The 21,439-nt window shown below is 39.0% G+C and overlaps 1 protein-coding gene across 1 annotated transcript; it reads right to left on the bottom strand.

Moving 5' to 3' along the window:
- Window positions 1-1,220: 1,220 nt before the first annotated feature.
- spata18a.L (spermatogenesis associated 18a L homeolog) lies at window positions 1,221-21,227 on the bottom strand. The gene is made up of 13 exons (XM_018253465.2): window positions 20,983-21,227; window positions 16,006-16,111; window positions 14,742-14,857; window positions 13,633-13,736; window positions 11,608-11,703; window positions 8,825-8,953; window positions 6,826-7,060; window positions 5,588-5,746; window positions 4,890-5,065; window positions 4,298-4,421; window positions 3,290-3,364; window positions 2,376-2,421; window positions 1,221-1,886 (listed from the first exon to the last, which is right to left on the bottom strand). Exons 1-13 carry the CDS (start codon window positions 21,067-21,069, stop codon window positions 1,879-1,881), a joined length of 1,461 nt encoding a protein of 486 aa, XP_018108954.1. The 5' UTR covers window positions 21,070-21,227; the 3' UTR covers window positions 1,221-1,878.
- Between the last annotated feature and the right edge of the window lie 212 nt (window positions 21,228-21,439).

Below are 21,439 nucleotides of genomic sequence, written 5' to 3' on the forward strand. Positions count from 1 at the left end.
CAGCTGCAACTCCCCTCTGGCCCCCCCATGTTTACCTATTCCTTCCTGGCTTTAACCAGGGTCAGGGAGGGAGGTCAGGACAGCTATAGAGCCAGGGAGGGAGGTAAGGAGAGCTGTGGTGTTGGGAGAGGGTCTGGGCCAACGAGGCCCACCGGGTTTTTTGCCCCGCCGGCCCAGTCCAACCTTTAATAGCAAGCCATGAATAACTCATAAAAACACTGTATAGAAAAAAAATCAAACACTAATTGTTACTGATATATTTTGTACAAAATCCTCTCAGTGCTGATATTTTCTCTGTTAAGGGTTACAGTATATATGAATAGATAAAAAGGCAGCACTCATAGATAGTCAGTGCAAAAACAATCTTGTATTATGCTATGAAATACAATATTTCTGGTAGATCAAAGCAAAATGTCCAGTCCAGGGCTTATATATACGAGATACTCCGAAAGTTTGTACAGCAACTTTATTATGTTTTCATATAATATAAAGAGGCCTGCACCCTAGAAGTATGAAAAGCTATAAAACATATTTTGCAGGTAACTCTCTTTCTAATACACAATTCATTGACTTAAAGACAATTCCAGAATCAGTGTATTAAAGGGGTGGTTCACCTTTAAAGGAGAAGGAAAGCTCCAAGACAGTTTATTTCAGATTAGCCTCAATAGTGCAAGCTAGAACGCTATATTTATTCTGCAGAATGCTTTACCATACCTGAGTAAACAGCCATAGACACTGTCTCTGTTTGTTAAGGACAGCAGCTGCCATATTAGCTTGGTGTGACATCACTTCCTGCCTGAGTCTCTCCCTGCTCACTTACAGTTCTGAGCTCAGATTACAGCAGGGATGGGAGGAGGGAGGGAGAGAGGAGCAAACTGAGCATGCTCAAGCCCTAGCCCTGGAGTTTTCTGCTGAAAACAGGAAGTCTGATACAGAAGCCCATGTGTACACAATAGAAGGAAAGAAATGTGGTGTTTACTTTGACAGAGGACTCAGAGCAGCATTACTTTGAGGCTTTACTGGTGTATTTATATAGACATTTCTGATAAGGCTTACTTCATTTTAGCCTTTCCTTCTCCTTTAAGTTAAATTTTAGTATGGCCAATTCTAAGTAACTTTTCAATTGGCCTTTATATTTCTTTTCTATATTTTCTGAATTATTTGCCTTTTTTTCTAACTCGTTCCAGCTTTCAAAGGAGAGTCACTGACCTGATCTAAAAAAAAAAATGCTCCAAAAATCTACAATATACAGTATTTATATTGCTCATGTTTCTATTCAGGCCCTCTTCTATTACTATTGTGTTCTCTTTTTCAAAACAATGCATAGTTGCTAGGGTACTTTTGACCCTTGCAACCAGACTGCTAAAACTGATGAATAAAAAACTAAATGACTCAAAAACCACAAGTAATAAAAAATGGAACCCAAGAGCACATTGTCTCAGAATATCATTCTCTACCTCATACTAAAAGTTAATTTAAAGGTGAACAACCCCTTTAAGTAACACAACATTATATGGGAAGTAGAATATTATAGTTATACAAAGGAAATCATGTTTCTGATCTTGATTCATCTTGTTTTTCAGAATTCATTTAATCATTTATGAGTATTCGAGTACTCTGGAAATAGTACTGATAGCTTTAGTTTTCTTGAACAAATTCTGCAGCATTTGACTGCTGTATTACAAACACTACAAACACAGTAGGAAGTTTGTAGGGACGATCCTATTTTCCCCTTTTACACACTGCATGCGCACACTTGTCTTTGAATATCCCATTCACATTATTGTACTGTAAGTCTGAGGTACTGGGAAATAAAAAAAAGCACCACTGTTGTAGATGGGTCCCTGATGAAATGATTTGACACATGATGCCAGACTGTTAGAATCCTATAGAGAGAAATATTTAAAAATCAGCCAAATGGGAAGCATTTCAGGAATAGAAATGAAAGCAGTACTTGTGAATGGTTAGTAACTACATGCCCAACAACTGAAACCACCTGCATTATCAGTGCAAACAGCCATCTAATTTGCCTTATATGCCCAAATAGTCGTACAGTATGGTAGAAAACGGCCAAACTGCCTGTCCAAATCTGGCAATATATGGCAAGTTTTGTACATAAAATGGCTAGAATTTATCAATTTAAATCAGTGTATATTATCTTTTTTAATCATGCCTTCTGTAGCACTGTTAATAGAGTTCATTGCATTGGGCAGCATGCCACAGAGAAATGGTGTTTAACAAGCTGGTGTCTTTATGTGAATGCATGCAAATAAAGAAGCTGCATCAAATGAGCTGGTCATTATATTTGTTATGTAGTTTAGTACATAACAGATAAAGGAACAAAGTTGGTCTCTCATTATAAGGTTGCCACTTACTTGGGGTGCCACTTCTTCTGGGGGAAGGACTGCGGCTTCTAGATGTCTGTGAAACAGAATAGTAAAATGATCAGAGATAACATAGTGGCTGGGCAGACCAAATGCACATTTTTCAGAACCCTTTCCCTTTTTAGGGCAGAGACACACGGGGAGATTCGGGGAAATTAGTCGCCCGGCGACAAATCTCCTCTTCTTTGGGGCGACTAATCTCCATGAACTGCCTTCCCGCCAGCTAGAATGAAAAACGCCGGCGGGATGGCACTCAGAGTGCTTCGTTTTCCGAACGGGCAACTTCGGAAAAATCGAAATTGAGTTTGGATTATTCACAATACGAATCGGAGAGTTTTGACCATGAAAAAAATTCCAATTTTCAATTCGACCCTTAATAAATCTGCCCCAAAGTGATGCAGTGTGGGCATTCGTGGTAGTGGGGAAGTTGAACTTCGGCAGGGGGGCCCTGGTGGGTGCCAGGAGGGGCTTTCATGTTACAGCCCAGGTGGGCCCCACAACGTATCAGTCCGATGCTGTGCAAAGTGCAAAAAATAAAAACTAGATGCAAACCACCATTTTTTTGCATGTTTGCATCATGTCAATCACTTTGCACCACAGGAATCCCCCCATGAATGCAGTGGTTGGACATGAGGGATGAGAAGCATGCTGGGGGAGACACACAGGCAATTTTATGCCCGGTGCTAGTCCTTTAGCATCTGGGGCCTTGTAATTTACTCCTCTTGTGACTGGCTCCCACATGCGAATTAACAATCATTTATGAAGAATATCTGGACATTTTCCCCAAGCTTTACCAGTAAATGATACTCTGCAGGTGTATACATGTTTATGTTAGGCACATGTTTATGAACACAATAACAAGAAATTAGCAAAGAACCTTTATAGGTAACAAAATGGTCACGTACCAGGTTGCGGCCTGGGCTAACTGAGCGAGATCGGAGTGGGCTAGAACTTCTGCTTCTGCTCCTTACTGAATTCCACTGGAAAGACAAAATAATGTATAGCATTAAAGTAAGTATATATATATATATATATATATATATATATATATATATATGATCAATAATGCTTTGTAAATAGCAATATGCCAGAGAGAAAACTGGCATATTATAACCAGATGTTTTTAAATCAGATTTTTTTTTGCACAGCTATCTGCTAATTGGTTGCTGTAGGTCTAAATAACCCTAGCAACCAGACAGTTATTTGAATGAGAGACTGGAATACGAATTGGAGAGGGCCTGAATAAAAAGATAAGTAATAAAAAGTAACAATATTAATAGTTTTTTTGGCTGCTGGGGTCAGTGAACCCTATTTGAGAGCTGAAAAGAGTCAGAAGGAGAAGACAAATAAGACTTGGCCCTTCAATAACATACTAAAAGTTAACTTAAAGGTGAATTATATATATATATAGTTAGTGTGTGTTTATAGTGGTTTGTCTCATATTCCTATTGAGTGTATTTAATAACTATGGGATTGACCACATGGGCAAATGTGCCTTTTATTATGTAGGAGCATAAAAGGTAACTGTTAGCCCTTTTTACTTTCTTTTATTTGTACATGATGTAGTACCCAGATATGGGGTAAATTTATCAAAAAGTGAAGTTAGAGATAGCCACAGTCCTCTAGAGTGAAATTCCCCCACTCTCTATTCATTTCTATGGGATTTTGAAAGGCGTAAAGGATGAACTTTCACTTTCACCCATTGATAAATACTCTTTTAAAAATCCCATAGAAATGAATGGAGAGTGGCAGAATTTCACTCTAGAGGACTGTGGTGATCTCTAATTTCCCTTTTTGATAAATATACCCCATGGTGAGAATACAATAACAAGTATGTGAGCTTTCCCAATATATATCACTACCTTTACATTACAATACCAACAGATTGGTTCATTAAAATTATATAATCTTACCAGAGCTCCTCTTTTTGTTACTGCTTCTCCTTTAACAATGACATCGTCATTTTCCACTAAAGCAGGCCACACATGATAATAGACCAGAGGGGCTGTGTGCTCGGAATCATATGTACGACGGTACCTAGGGAGTTGAGCAATAAATTGTTATTTATCCTTGCATCTAGGGGTGTCCTCTATCTAGCAACAGCACCATCCTAGTCTTAGACCCCTGTACACTGGGTCCTTGATTGGTGAGATACTGCTGGTGTTGACCCCTTTCTTCCTACTCATTGGAGCCTCAGCTGCTCATATAGCTGATCTACTGCTATTGCTCATCACCTACAGTGAGCTCCAGAACTCTGGCCTACCACTAGCTAACCTAGCTAATGACTTACCTTAGCAGTAGACCTTAGGCTTTCAGGCATTATCCACTCTTATCCTCTTTACACCAGCCAAAGAGGATCCACTGTTCTCCCCCTTATATAGACTACATAGGGATATTACCTACTGAGTAACACATTGGAGAACCCTGTTTAGAACCTCCTCAAGGGGATTATCTACATTTTAGCATCTAGTGACTAGAACTAAATCAAGGGAAAGGAATTCTTACTTGCTCTCAGTAAAGAGTTCTCCATCAACAGAAAATGCTATGTCCAGTGGGGGATCTAGGGTCTGCATGGCAAAAGCAACTCGGCACACCTCTCGGATAAATCCGCTGATCAGAATAAAGTCAACATCAGGCGGAAAGGAAATTTTAGGATTGACATTCATGGTATTGATAACCTCCTGAAACAAACAAGGATTGTCAGTGAAATAATTCAGTGATAGTTACTATGATTTCAGAAGAGATTTTGGGTAACATTACATATGTATAACTTTATTGCTTTATCACAATTTGCATATGCAGAACTGCACCTTTTTTTTTAGAACACAGTAAAAATAAAAAAAGGGAGGAAAAACATTGAAATAAATAAATAAAAATATACAAAGACTAGTGACTAGTGATGGGTGAATAAATTTGCCAGACGTAATTTCGCTGGGAATTACTGCGTTTTGCTGCAAGCTAATTAATTTGCGAAACTGCTGCGATAATTCACTGGTGAAAAATCCACCGCGTCATAAAAAAATTGACATGCTTCAAAAATATTTGGACGCCCATTGACTTTAATACATTTTGACCAAATAGCCGAGGGTATAAAAATTGTTGCTCGCGTCAAAATTATTTGCATTCAATGCGTTTCGCGAAGATTCGCTACTAGTGACGTGATAAGAGACACAGAAGAACGGAGGAATAGAATAGAAACTTACATTAACACTGGACTGGACGTCATACAGATCTAGGTTGCGGACAATGTAGTCAATGACAGCATCTTCCAGCGATTCAGGTCCCATATGAGAAGGAGATAGGGATTTGCGTACTCTGAGTCTAAACTGCCTAAAGGCCATCTTGGCAGCATGGAAAGATTCCTGCAAAAACATAGATATATATATAAGTTGTACAAGTAGTTCCTTGCTGTTTTGCATTTATGATCCACCTTGGAAATAAAACTTAACTGCAAGAACAGGCATCTCCTATCAGAAACATCTGGCTTATGCTTTCAGTCTAAGGAGGGCCCAGGAGGTATAGGGGGCCCCATAAGGCCCTAATTAATGAGCAATTTCAATATATATTGCTAAAATAGGACAACCTCTGAATATATTGTGGGCCCTAAAATGAATTTACTGTGGGGCCCAGTAACATCAGTAACATCTAGTTTCGCCACTGGCTTAATTAACTAAATAAGTGAAAGTGCAAAACAGCTGCAAGATTTTTTTTTACCACAATACAGTGTTTCTTACCCAGAACTTCATCATAAATGTGCTCATAACCAGCCCCAAATGTTGCGCTGTTTGGGTATACAGGGGTGAAAAAAAGCTAAATCTGTGCAAAAGACCAAGAAGATGACTTACAGCAAACATGAGTAACTCCAATAAACCATAATCCAAATGGCACTCGCATAAAGAGCAACGTGCAATGATTTTGATGCTTTTTATTTAGATCTCAGCATAATAAAAAAAACATCAAAATGTTGTTTATGTGAGTGTCATTTAGATTATGGTTTATTGGAGTTACACATTTGTAATATGAGCAACAGATGCAACCAATAGAGTGTCCATTTTTATCTAAGTGCGCCCCATTCTACTTATTGACAGGGCTCTCCACCCATGCGCCCAGGTGAGCAGTGGGTTAATAACTAATAACCCATTTTGGGGAAGGACCCTGTTAACCTAGTAGCTTCTGGATCCTGTTTTCCTAATGGAGACCCAGAGCACAGATACTGACAACCCTGGTTTGTTGGCTTTCAGATAATTATAATAAGGTTTATAAGTACTATGATTTATATTTTATATTTCTTTACATAATAATTGTAGGGCAGCAGGTTGAATTCTTATACACACAGTATAAAGCTGTACCACAGACTCAATAAAATAACCATTCACACTGCTGTTATCTTATTGGTCTACTTTAAAATATAAAATGTGCAAATTAGTATGCATCTTCATACCACTGTGGCAATAAATATAATCCTCTGAACCATCTCCAGATCCTCAACGTAACGTCTAAGGAGAGTCTGTGCATCCAGTCGATCGTTAGCAAATATATCATTAAATCTAGATATCAGACGGGCTTGGCGAGAGGAATTGGTGAGTTTGGCAGAGGTAGGGGACTCACTCCTGGCGAATGGACTAGATGCTCTGCTGGAATGTCGAATAGGGCTGGGAGATCTGCTTCTTGAAACTCTAAAATAATACAAATTCAAAATCAAAGCATTCCAGCCACAACGATCAGCTGTGCAGTATTTGAGATGAATCAATTGTATGATAAAAGTATTTGGTTCTGGTACATTTTTAAATAGTGCTACATGCATATATAAATAGCAATCTCAGCTGGATGTTTTTACCCATACAAGTGCATCAGATAATAGCTACGTTTCTTATGCAGAATGACTTTCACAGCTGAGTAATGCACTACTATACTGCTGTAGCACAACAGCAGGGCCAGTAAAGGACATTTTTAAAGGAAAATGTAATGCATAATTACTGTGGGGGCAGTTTTTTTAGACACTCAGGGGCCGATTCACTAAGCTCGAGTGAAGGATTCGAATGAAAAAAATTCGAATTTCGAAGTATTTTTTGGGTACTTCGACCATCGAATTGGTTAAATTCGTTCGAATTCGAACGAAATCGAACGATTCGAATGAAAAATCGTTCGACTATTCGACCATTCGATAGTCGAAGTACTTTCCCTTTAAAAAAAACTTCGACCCCCTACTTCGGCAGCTAAAAGCTACCGAAGTCAATGTTAGCCTATGGAGAAGGTCCCCATAGGCTTGCCTGTGATTTTTTGATCGAAGGATTTTCCTTCGATCGTTGGATTAAAATCCTTCGAATCGTTCGATTCGAAGGATTTAATCGTTTGATCAAACGAAAAATCCTTCGATCGATCGATCGCAGGATTTGCGCAAAATCGTTCGACTTCGATATTCGAAGTCGAACGATTTTAGTTCACAGTCGAATATCGAGGGTTAATTAACCCTCGATATTCGACCCTTGATGAATCGGCCCCATAGTCTCCATTGATTATAATTGCTAACCTCAGAACCTGATGTGGTGCTCCTCTTCACAGGGGTGTAAATACAGAAGAAGCAGACACTGCAGGGGGTCCAGGAGGTATAGGGGCCCCAAGGAGACCATAATTCATATATCATTTAATTGGTAATTCATATTCATTTCATATTGGTAAAAAAGTCAACCTCTAGACATTTTGGAGGCCTGAAAAAAAATTTGCTGTGGGGCCCAGTAATATCTAGTTACTCCACTGCCTCTTCACTTAAAATTATTCAGGCCCCAGGGTACTATCCTTATTACTGCTACTGGTCCAGGTGGGTGTGCATGTGTAGTAGATACCAAAAGATACTTTTTGCATTTAATTGAGCCTTTACACTGCTAAAGGTGGCTGCAATCCGACCTCCCATATTGCTTGAATTATGATCTGATTGTTGGGTCCTAGGGCTCATGATCGGATCATCCCGATATCAATGTGGGCATATCAGGGAGAGATCAGGGAGAGATAAGCTCGTTTGGTGACATCACCAAACGATCGGATCTCTACGTGTATGGCCACCTTTAGACGGTAATGCAGTGTTAAATAGTTAAGTACCCCATAGAGATGTGACGGCCCTGCTGTATACCCATGGGTTGAGATGGGCTCAGGCTGGCATTACACTACTTCTTTAGATGTTTGCTGATTGCTTATTTAGCTACTTGTGCCTCCCAGCCTCCTTATGTGACATCAGACGTATATATAGCTATTGCTTCCAATTGACATAAGGCAAAAACTGTAATAGGCCTGTTAGTGCAGGGGCTCTGGCTATTGCAGTTTTGCATGAATATCATAGGGGATCACCGTGCATGTTGTGAGCCAGTACTTTTGATCAGTTTTCTGCTGGAATATTACATTTATTTTGTAGAAATAGACATTTGTACAGAAAAGTGCCTACACACCTGCTTTTTAGGATACCATTCTCAGTTGACAAAATGGAGACCTCATCCTTCAAAAGGCGTATTTGCCGTTCATAGTCATCGATGGATTCAAGAGATCTTAACTCCAGCTTCTCTTTAGCAGCTCTCAGCCTGAAAGTGGGTATAAAATATACTAATGTGTTGTTTTATTCCTTATCTCTAAATGTATATTTGTCTCACCATATGCAGCTTGTTTATAATGTACAAAGTTTTATAATTTTATGATACATGTGTCTGTCCCTGTATACATTATTGAATTGATGGCATTTATAAAACATTGTTGTGAATGATTGGCAGTCAAAATCCTATGAAAAGTATGAAAAACCTTCATACTTGACGTTTGTACCTCTACCACTTCCGCCCCAAGTATAGTGCCAATTTGATTAGTAGTGTGTGGGGGTCTGGGGTGGAGTCTTTGATGTGGTGGCCAGAAATTTTTGTTGTATGGGGAATGTGATTTCTGATGGTGGCCCTGGACACCAGCACACAAATGTCTGTGTACAAACATAATTCAAAACTTGCTTATACCTACCAACAACATTATGCAGAAAATGCTTAAAAAGTGCACACAAAGACAACAAAGAAATAGTGGTTACATCGGATGCTAATCTTTAACAGCACTGTTTTGACACAATGGGCCAGATTCAGTTCAGTGAGAAAAAGTTATGTTATTGTTTATCACAAGAAACTCATGGATGGGATTCAGTTCAAGGAGAAAGAACTTTTCTCCAAATTCACTTCCACTTTAATTCCATATACTTCAAAAGAGTTAAAAATTGAATCTTGTCTGTGAGTTTTCAAGTGCTAAACCTTTATCTCTCTGAATTGAATCTGGCCCAATATCTATAAAGATGATAGGGCTTGTTTCCTATGGAGGCAAAAGTAAAAGTGCATGTAATTGGCAGCAATCACAATTTATTCAATATTGCGTGCACTTTCACGGATCAGCAGACAGCGGTGGTATTTCCCCAACAGATCACCTAACGCGTTTCTTGTATCATCACGCGTACTCATAGGCCTACGAGTACGTGCGATGACACACAAAACGCGTTAGGTGATCTGTTGGGGGTAATAAAGCCTTTTAAAACCATTTATTACCCCAACAGATCACCTAATGTGTTTCATGTATGATCACACGTACTCATAGGCCTACGAGTACGTGTGATGACACACAAAACGCGTTAGGTGATCTGTTGGGGGTAATAAAGCCTTTTAAAACCATTTATTACCCCAACAGATCACCTAACACGTTTCATGTATCATCGCGCGTACTCATAGGCCTACGAGTACGTGCGATGACACACAAAACGCATTAGGTGATCTGTTGGGGAAATAAAGACTTTTAAAACCACAGCTGTCTGCTGATCCGTGAAAGTGCGCACAATATTGGACACAGATGTAAGGCAAACATGGAGCTCTCTGCTCAAGGCAGGCATCAAGTAGAGGAGACTCCCTTATGCCCCCAATTTTGTGCTGTGGAACAAGTGCTTATGTAAAGGGCATGTATTTGTGCCTCTTAAAGAGGACCTCTCACCCTAAGAAATAATTCCAAATTCTCATCTTCTGTGTTTGCAATGCAAAACAGACTTTACACTATATGCATTATATAAATCTTGTTTCCTTCAGTCTTGGAATTATACTGTACATTCAAAGCAAGCAGGCAGACACCATTTTGTGAAGACTCATCTTGTTTATGTGCCAGAATAGGAGTCCTTATGCCTAAGCCCATGCACTGCCTATACAATTAGATAGTGAGGAGGGAGGCAGAAAGTGAAGAGTGCAGGGACATCTGGGAAGTGCAGAATGGAAGGTAATTGCCTGCCTGAGGCATAGAAGAGGGGCAGACGGTATCATATTGACAGGTAAGATTTTTAAATGTATTTATAACAGGTATGGCTATTGTAGTTAAAAAATAATTTGGATTACATGTTTAATTTGAAAAGGACTTATATTATACAGATTTTTATGTCTGGGTGAAAGGTCCCCTTTAATGATCAAGCACAAGGAGTATACCTATAGTAAATGAGCACTTATATATGAACCAACTTTTTGAAAATGAGGTACGCAGGCAAAGTTCCAACGTAAATACCAGATTGCAGGGCCAAACTGACCATTAAAGGTACCAATTTAGTCTTTAGTCAGTAGTAAATACCAGATTGCAGGGCCAAACTGACCATTAAAGGTACCAATTTAGTCTTTAGTCAGTAGTAAATACCAGATTGCAGGGCCAAACTGACCATTAAAGGTACCAATTTAGTCTTTGGTCAATAGTAAATACCAGATTGCAGGGCCAAACTGACCATTAAAGGTACTAATTTAGTCTTTAGTCAGTAGTTGGCCAACTGGCGGCGTGATCATTGAGGTGCCCTGTCAGGCTATTTGTCCAATATCTGTTTTTACGGCTCAAGTGTATGGCCCAAGTGTTCATGGACTACACAGATTTACAGTCAGAATCTCTTCTACAAGGAATGCTTTATAATACAACCAAAGAAACTGGTAATGGAAGTAACATAAAAGACAGTTAAATTTCCCAAAATGTGTGAAGTGAGATAAAACGGAATGCCTTGAATGAATTCCCCTGTATTAACCACAATTAAGTAAAGAATATTGGTCTTGCACCAAAAGCTGTGATGCCCTACTACACTTCCCTTGCGAAGAGATGAACTGCTACAACAATTTACAGCAGAATTTACAATTAAAAGCTACTGTTCATTAAATAAGACAAGGCATTCAATATGCAGTAACACAAACGTTAGTTTCCTTACTCTGCTCTGAGCTGTAGTATCTCGTCCTCAGTTGCCAGTAGTGTATTTGCCGATTTGGTTTTGGTGTCTTCTAGGTCCATTTGTGTTTCTAATAATCTGGAGTAAGAAGAAATCATAAGTGAGATAAAATCAAATGTTATAACCTTTTCTTAGACTTTCAGTGATGACACTATAGGGGTTATTTATCAAAGTCTGAATTGATCTCAATATTATCTGAAAAAAACTCTGACCAAATATGCACTGTTTTTTTTTTTTGCCATATTTATTAAAACCCCTTCCGGAACCATTGTTTAACGGGAAAAAAACCCAAATAATTTTGAAAAAAATTTCATAATTTCCACCCAAACATTCTTTTTTTTTTTTTTTTTTTTTTGATTTTTGCCTTCAAACCCTGAAAACTTTGGGTTATTGCACGAAACCAATCACAGATCAAAAAATCTTTGAGACTTCACTCATTGACTTATACGCAACCTCGGCAGGTCTGAGATGCCGGATTTTCAGATTCTTACTTTTTTCATACTCAGGGTATAATAAATCCCGAAAAAATTTTTTTTTGTTTTTGGCATTCGAAGTTTAGAAAATAACCCTCTATAGGTATGGATTAGTGATGGTTGGTTCACACAAACTCGGCCTCACCGATACATACATATATATATATATCTATATATATATATATATATATATATATGTTTGGTGGGAGTGGGACAGGCATTTCTTTATAAATAAAAGCAGAAATAAGTTCTGGTTCTCAGAAAAATGGGTTGGAACAGGGTGGGGAGGGATGAAGGGAGGCTGGTGAAATTGTATAGGCCTACCACCCACCTGCAACCTTCTGTAGAGACAATTGGTTGGCTCAAACTCACCTAACCAATTTTATGCAAAATAGGATTTTTAATATTCTGCTCCGGCAAACATGTTTTGCAACTTGCCCTATGGCAAGAATGGGGAAACCTCTGGAATTGTACATGCAATCGATGATGCAGTTGGGGAAGGGGCCTTAAAAATGGAGGGTGGGGGGATATGAAAAGATTATGGGACAGTTCAAAATCCAGGAGTTGAGGGAAAGATTTTTACATGAACATGACAGACTAAGGGGCAAATTTATCAAGGGTCAAAGTGAATTTGAGGGAATTTTCGAAGTAAAAAAATTCGAAATTCAAAGTAATTTTTTGGATATTTCGACCATCGAATAGGATACTACGACTTCTAATTTACTTTGATTCGAAGTAAAAATCGGTCGACTATTCAACCATTCGATAATCGAAGTACTGTCTCTTTAAAAAACTTCGACTTCAATACTTTGAAAACTTAAACCTGCCAAATTGCTGTTTAGCCTATGGGGGAACCTCCTGTGTGATTTGCTAAGTTTTTTTAAGTCAAAGGATTTTTTGGGAAAATCTTTTGGAATACGATCGTACGATGTATAAAATCCTCCGACTTCGAATTCGAATGTCGGAGGATTCTACTTCGATTTTAGTTAATGTAAATTTCAATCCAGTTCATCTGTATGATACTACTTAGACTGAATTTTGTGACATTAAATAGTGAGGTGAGATTGAGAAGAAAATAAAGATCTATAAACTGGATTGTTTATGGGGTTCATTAGACAGAAATCAATTTTCACTGTTTATTAAACCTTGTTTTTAAAGGGGAGGAAAAAATATTAGAATTTTTAGAGATTTAGTATAACCTGAAGCTGCTAAAAATCCGAATCTGAAAATACTCCAGCTAAAACCTGTCAAGATCATATAGAAGTCCATGGAAGATGTCCCTTTTACAATATGAAGATATTTCTTGACATTGTACTGGTTTTACTGGTTTTTGTACGATAATCCAAAAAAGTCAAGGTTTTGGGGCAAGCCGAAAATGTCGTATGATTCGAGCATCAAATTTAAAAAAGTCGTAAAACCTGATTATTTTTTGGTCAAATTTGTTTAAATAAAAAAATGGGGAAAATGTAAGTCTTAATAAATAACCCCCCTAAGTGTCAAGTGTTGTGATGTAGTGTTGCCATATGATACTTACTCTTGTTGGACAGAGTTCAGTTCAATTCGTGTAGAAGACAGCTTGGATTCTACTTCATTCAATTCTCTTTCATGGCTTGGGGATAATTTTCTGTCCATTGATTCCTGAAATGTAATTTTGTGGAATTAAAATTTATCTTTTCTAATACAATCGCCTATGAGTCCTAATAAAGCACTACCCTTGTCATATATGTCAAGTATGAGTTAGGCTTCTGGCATTCTGGTTAATTAACCCTCGATATTCGACTGCCGAATGTAAATCCTTCGACTTCGAATATCTAAGGATTTACCGCAAATAGTTAGATCAAATGATCGAACGAAAAATCGTTCGATTAAATCCTTCGAATCGTTCGATTCGAAGGATTTTAATCCATTGATCGAACGATTTTTCTTGACCAAAAATTATTAGAAAGCCTATGGGGACCTTCCCCATAGGCTAACATTGCACCTCGGTAGGTTTTAGGTGGCGAAGTAGGGGGTCGAAGTTTTTCTTAAAGAGACAGTACTTCGACTATTGAATGGTCCAATAGTCGAACGATTTTTAGTTCGAATCGTTCGATTCGAAGTCGAAGTCGTAGGTCGAAGTTGCCAATTCGATGGTCGAAGTAGCCAAAAAAACATTCGAAATTCGAAGTTTTTTTATTCTATTCCTTCACTCGAGCTAAGTAAATGGGCCCCCTAGTATTACATAGAGAGTGATGTTCTGAGGCAATTTGCAATTGGTTTTCATTTTTTATTTGTGATTTTGGAGTTATTTAGCTTTTTATTCAGTAGCTTTCCAGTTTGCAATTTTAGCAATCTGGTGCTAGGATCCAAATTATCCTAGCAACCATGCTATGATAGCCTGAATAGAAAGATGAAAGTAGCAATAAATTTGTAGCATTACAGTTGCATTTGTGACCCCCATTTGAAAACTGTAAACGTCAGAACAAGACAAATAATTCAAAAATTATAAAATTGAAAAAAGTTGCTTATAATTAACCATTCTATAACATACTAAAATTGAACTTAAATGTGAACCACCCCTTTAAGGAGACCATCTTGTGCCCAAGACAATTCTCACACTATTCTCTCTATACTTGAAAAAAAGACATTTCATTTTATACATACATTTAAAATACCAAAACTGCTCTCAGAAAATGATCCTGGAGAAGATGCAGAAAAGCAGGTTCCCAACCAAGGCAAGAAACGGCTCTTGAGAGTTTCCACACCTGCATACTGACCACCTAGAAATGAACAGATAATTTATTATATATAAGATATTCATGGCACTACTTATATCAGTAATTAAAGCACCTGCCACCCACTATAGGACACTTCCCACCCATATGAATGAGATGTAATGCGACATGCTGAATTGCAAAATGCAAACCAAAACTGTAAACTATATTGCGCTGGGTCAGCAGGTTAATGACTTGCCAATGATTCTTACCATATGGATAAAGAAGATATAAGATCAGGAAAGAAACCCCCTGAAACAATATATCTCATATTAGTAGGCACCTGGCCCCCCTCCTGAATTGCTATATTATTTTTGCTGAAAATACCTTATTTATATGCTATTTGTATTGACAACATAGCATTTTGTAACTGCCATCTTTGCTCCACTGATGCCATTAAAATGGACTCTAGACCTTTCAGCATATGTATGAACAGGACAGATTTCTGATCAAGAAAGGTTTGATCGGATTTGTGCGTCTCCATGAAAACTGTATAGTAAGCAGTACTGGACAGAGTAATAAAGCGGGCCGGCAAAGACCAGATTATGCTCACATCAACATTCACACTGACTTTTTCCTATACCTTATGCACATAGGCCTAATTTTCTATGACTGAAATGCAGAAGTCTGCTTCCTCCATAGTTAAGCCACTGAGTGTGCTGTATTTTATAACTGTCCTGTCTGATGGGAAATATCACTGAACTTGGCAGGCTAAGAGTGGAACAAGTATTGTCAAATTTTGTAATACCGGCCCAAGATTGGCTCTTATTTACCAGCTAGGTTGGTGAAATACCAGCTGGAAGGAAACCTTAATCTTATGTATTTAACTAGTCTGAACGGAGCCTGTGTGATCCAATCGTTTTGCCAGTAAGTAGTAAGTAACTGGTTGGTTTTTCAGTTCCATATTTTTAATTTTTCTCTTCCAAAACCCTGAATATCTTACAAATGTTAGAGGGTATGGCCTAGCGAGAAAGGCATCATTGAGGAAAAGGCCACACATGAAGGAACTTGGCACTGTTTAAGGATATGCACTGCATTTATGTACAAAGCAATGCGTTATTTTTCACCCAGTGATTGCTGTAAAGGGTTTTTTGCTGTAGTTGGGTTTGTAGACAAATCTGTGGATGATATTTGAGCTACAAAAGATCTCTTACCTTCTCGAGCTGTAACACTGAGAATTTGAAACAGTTGTCCCTGAATTTTGGAATTCAACTCGAGAAGCTCGCAGCACATATTCAAGTTACTGTCGCAGGAATTGATCTGTCAAAGAGAGAGTATATAAGCCATGAAAACATAAGTAGCTTTCCCAAATCAGAAATAGAATGTTCACTTTTGGTGATACATTTTAATAATAAAGCAGATTTTACATACTACCTCGAATAAAACTGGAGGAACTCAAGATAGAGTTTTTTTTCTATTTTTTTTATGCTGTAAGAGCACTTTTCAGTGGTAGTTATATCTTAATAAAATCCCCTTTATATGTTACATAAGCAATACAGTGTAGCCCCACTAGTATAGGGGCCCTGGAGTGGGGTCAGATTGATGCAGGATTTCAATATGTAGGTAAAGTTAGTCATACATTGGCTGACCATTCTGATTGGTAGGCAGGGACCTAAAAACAAATGGATACTGAACAACTAGACATAAATAATATAAATAAATAATGAAAATAAAAAGGGCCTTTATTTTTACAGGTCTGGCCGGTAAAAATGATGGTTGATCCCAATAATAGTAATAGGGAAAAAAGATAAATATATAGGAAGGCCGTATTTTTTTCCAGAAAAGGTGGCAATCCGAGCCATAAACAAGGATGGCCAAATGGGATCAATCCTGAAGCCCAGCTGTGTGCATATGTATTTTTGGCAGTTCTTTTTGCGCAGTACAGGAGGGGGTATAAAACCAAAAATGTATTTTTTCTGCACTGCTTGTCCTGCAAACCACTGGGGGAAGTGGAATCTTGGATTGCTAAAGCTGGCCATAGACGCAAAGATCCGATCGTACGAATCCTCGATTCGTACGATTTTCAGATTGTGTATGGAGAGTCCCGACATCTGTCTTGCCATGCTGATCGGTCGTTCAGTCGATTGGAAAGGTTAGAAAATTTCTGTCGGCTGACGATAATATCTCTGCATGTATTGCCGATCTGACGATTCTTCAGTGGGAGACTGTCAACAGCTTTTGTCAGACACAACTTTCGTACGATTGCTGTAGGGGCAGAACATCGGCTGATCTGTTCTTTTTCTACTTTGTTTGATCTAAAAGGTTAGTGGCAGGTCGGGAGATGGGGAAGTCTGATAAGTCCGATCGTTCGAGTCTTTGCATCTATGGCCAGCTTAAGTGCTGCTAAATTGCTTGAATGACCAGAACCAGCAGTGAGCACACAGGTAGGGTTGCCACCAGGCCGGTATTTTACAGGCCTATCCGGTAAAAACAATGGCTGATCCCAATGTTATTAATAGGGAAAAAAGATAAATATATAGGAAAGCCGGTATTATTTTCCAAAAAAGGTGGCGGACCTACACACAGGACAGCAAGGAGGGACAGGCAGGTATTGCCAATACATTTACAAATAACATTACAATATTGAAAACGAGTAATGTATACTGGAAACTTGCTTTGAATTATATTTTCTTTAATTAGGCAAAATGTTATTTTACCAGCCCCCCACCAACCCCTTTAAAATAGCACTAACCCATGCAAAGCATTTCTAGGCAACAGCCCCCCCCCACACACACACACAGATGATCTTTCCTTTGAGGATGAATTACCCACTTAACTGGAAACTGGTATTCTTATCTGTGTTTACAAGAGGTAGAAGTTGTGGCTTTTACCATGCTGGCCAGCAATACTTCCCATGGCAACCAAACAGACTCACTTAACACAATCACCCAACATGATCAAGCCAAGTGCTGTAGTTAAGTAATTATCCAAACAGCCATTAGTAAAAAAAAAATGTATTTTTTAGAACAGGTGAAACAAAGTGAAGCTTTAAGCCTTAGGCCAGGGGTCACCAACCTTTTTTTACCTGTGAGCCAAATTCATATGTAAAAAGAGTTGGGGAGCAACACAAGCATGACAAAGGTTCCTGGGATGCAAAATAAGGGCTGTGACTGACTATTTGGTAGTCCCTATATGGACTGGCAGCCTACAGGAGGCTCTGTTTGGCAGTACACCTGGTTTCCAAGCCTGAAAATTTAAAAATAAGCACCTGCTTTGAGGCCACTGAGAGCAACATCCAAGGGGTTGTGAGCAACATGTTGCTTATGAGCCACTGGTTGGGGATCACTGCCTTGGAAGGGCAGACGGAGTGTAGGCTCCACAGCTCTCAGCCAGGCCTGTACTGGCAATCTGTGGGATCAGGCAAATGTCAGAGTGGCTGCTGTAAGATGCCATAGACAGTCACTATTTATTGGGCTGGGGGGGCTGTTTGGTCCTCTGTATACTTGAAATGTCGGTTGTCGGTCCAAGCCTGCTCTCAGCCTGCATATTTTTTGCATTGATTTGAATCAGATCTGCTTGGGTGTAGTCACACACAGTGGAGCACAGTAGAAGTCGCTGAAAATGTCTGCTTTCACGTATTTGGCTGCACGCAAGCGGATCTTTTTCAAATGAATGGAGATAGGGCATGATGCAGACCCACTTCTCGACTCTCAGCCTTAAAATATGCAGACAGAGAGCAGCGGAGCCAATGCTCCATCTACCATTGACTTTAGGGCTCTGACACACGGGGTGCTACATTGCCTAAAATACACATGGGTATTATATGAGTGGAGGGGCTGATTCTCCGTCTATGTTTATACGCAGGACGAGAGTTATCCTCATGTGGCATTAGCCTAAGGGCAGGACTCCACGGACGATTACGTCGCGATCGAAAGCGCTGTGCAAAAACACAGGCGTCACGTCGGATGCAACGGAAATAAGGTAAGTAATGCTATTGTCAGATCGGGTCGCATTGTTGATGCGACGTAACACGACTGTCAGATGCATCCGACGTGGCGCCTGCGTTTTTGCAAAGCGTCGGATCACGGCAGAATCGTCCATGGAGTCCTGCCCTTAGAAGGGAAAACAACTGCTTTGCCTAAAAGAATAACTGCTGCATGATGTGTTTAATATTTTCAGTCAGACGGACTACCAGTTCTCATTTGGTTGCTTTAAAGAACAACTGTCCTGAGGACATACATTCAGAGAATTGAAAGTAATCCCAAACAATAGGGGCAAATTACTTTACCACAGGCACAAGTCATAGAGCATCAGCCTGTGCATGTTGCCTATGAGCGAATAAACATGGGTCCAACAAAGAAAGCAAGGACAAAGACCACATTGGTGCATTGACCTTGTAAACCGAATGGATCCTACAATCTTTAAGATTGTAAGCTCTTTTGGTCAGGGCCATTGTTACCTTTGTATCAGTTATTAGTTGTTGTTTTTGCAAATGTGGCCAAAATGCACTTCTATAATGTGATTTTATGCACTTGTTAATTTTTTCACAGCCCAAACAATAATTAGAACATGTATCAAATGCTACGGCATAAGCTGTGTTGAAAATGCTTGCATAAACACTTATTTTTTTTCTGTTTGCCAATAGAGGTATCACATGTATTCACTTTTCTCTTGTATAACAAAAGTATCGTCCTAAACCAGCAGAATCAGTTGAAGCATGCTACACAGTAGAAAAAAGGCTCTTTGCAGCCCCAGGTGCAAGCTGAACCCTCTACCAGGGTAAGATCAGTAAAAAAAAAAACAGCAGCACTCCGGTAATGTTTGAAAAAAGTGAAAAAACGTTTAACTACAGTAAGTGCCACAGGGTGTGTAAAACAAAAGGAGAATTCATCAAGGTGTGTGATATTTAACGTCAATTGAGCACCAAATTTTCTGTCGTCATTTTTCACTGCTTCAGACCTTTATAAGTAAGTTCCGGTGGAAGTTGCTTAAAGAAAAAGCATGTAATAAGAATTATGACTTTTTAACGCTGTTTTTTTACAAGCAGATGACTAGCGAATTATTCTACCATTTTTTATGCCACATAATAAATCTCCCCCCTATGTATTATACCACATACTCTCTGTCCTAAATAAAAAAAAAAGAATAGACAGGTGTAAATGGGAAAAAAATTATTCCCAGCATCGTTTATCGTATTATGCAAATTCCAGAGTCAGCCTCAAAGCACAGTCTCGTTGTATTATCCGAGCGGTGACAGTGTGTAAATAAAGAGTAGCATGTCCTGATAGTGTCGCAACATCGGTTACAAGCCCTGTTCTGCCCTGGAATGAAGCACCCTGTCACCATGGTAACAAGCGTCGTTAGTTACCACACATTCCTGCAGTTTTTTCAATCAGGGCACGGCAAGGTGTGACACAAACACAAGTGCAACTATGTATAATGCCATCATAGGTGGGATGTAACCACACAATTCAGTAAAAGAAATGTAGGACCTTACAACAATACAGTTCCAACAAGTTGGAAAGTCCTTATTGGGCTTATTTGTCTGGTTTCCGGGAGTAAGTTGTATTTTGGCAACTGTAACAGAGCTAAATGGCCAGTTACAAAATATTGTATTGCTGCACAGGGCTGTCTGCACAAACCACGTTATATAAATTAAAATGCACGTACATACATTACTCCTTTAGGAAACATACAGTGTGTTGCTAAAAAGCTTATTATGAAAGTTGCATTTACCTGATTTTGCCCAGGTATTAATCTGTCAGGCTCAACATACAGGTGTGGCTTGGTTCATCTCTAAGTTAACTTTTAGTATGTTATAGAATGGTCACTCAAAGTTAACTCAAAGATGAACAACCCCGTTAAGTACAGTGTATATATATATATATATATATATATATACACACACACACACACACACACACACACCGGAGCCATGAATAGTCTGTAAATTATATAGTGAATAAAGCACCCCCAGTTGCAAAATATAAGGATATTAGAAGTTACCTCAGAGTTTCATGACCTTTGGCCTCGTGTTATGGTCATGAATCTCCTCTGTAAATTATAATATCCTTATATTTTACAAGAGGGGGTACTTTATTCACTATATAATATATGGTTTAATCAGTGCTGCAATCACTGTACAAAAGACAAAGGAGGGGATAAGAGTTTGCAGAGTCCATCTTACTCACGTGATAGTCTTTGTACCAGTCATCCAGTTTATCCTGCAGGACCCTGCACTTCTCGCTGTTAGCCAGTCTCCTCAGGGTGCTTGCCATGGTGATGCCCAGATACAGTTGCAGAGATGCCCTTTGTCTACTGCTCTCTGCTGCAGGTCGCTGTTTATATATGGGGGGAGGACTCTGCTCACTGCTGTGCTGTTGCCCTGAACGGGAGCCAGGGAAGCCACAACCAAGAAACTTCTCTGTTAGTTGTAGCAACGGCCAGCCTCTCCCGCCCCTATGGTCCTACCCCCTTACTATTGTCCCATCACTATGTAGTTATTCAGCCTGGCTGTATAACAAAAATGTGCTGTCACGTGATTAGCCATAGTCAAATAATTCTAACACTAATACTGATGTTTTTGGGCAATATTTGCATCACTTGAGGTACTTTTGTTCTCTCCAAAGGCCTCTGTCCATTGTATTT

Source organism: Xenopus laevis, chromosome 3L (genome assembly GCF_017654675.1).
Source record: "Xenopus laevis strain J_2021 chromosome 3L, Xenopus_laevis_v10.1, whole genome shotgun sequence".
Lineage (NCBI taxonomy): Eukaryota > Metazoa > Chordata > Amphibia > Anura > Pipidae > Xenopus > Xenopus laevis.

Excerpts from the sequence above, each read along its gene's own strand:
- spata18a.L (XM_018253465.2), bottom strand. The coding sequence starts at position 21,069 with ATGGCAAGCACCCTGAGGAGACTGGCTAACAGCGAGAAGTGCAGGGTC. Across the intron at positions 16,112-20,982 it reads ACTGGTACAAAGACTATCAC|ATCAATTCCTGCGACAGTAA; the intron begins GTGAGTAAGATG and ends TCTCTTTGACAG. Across the intron at positions 14,858-16,005 it reads CAGTGTTACAGCTCGAGAAG|GTGGTCAGTATGCAGGTGTG; the intron begins GTAAGAGATCTT and ends GTTCATTTCTAG.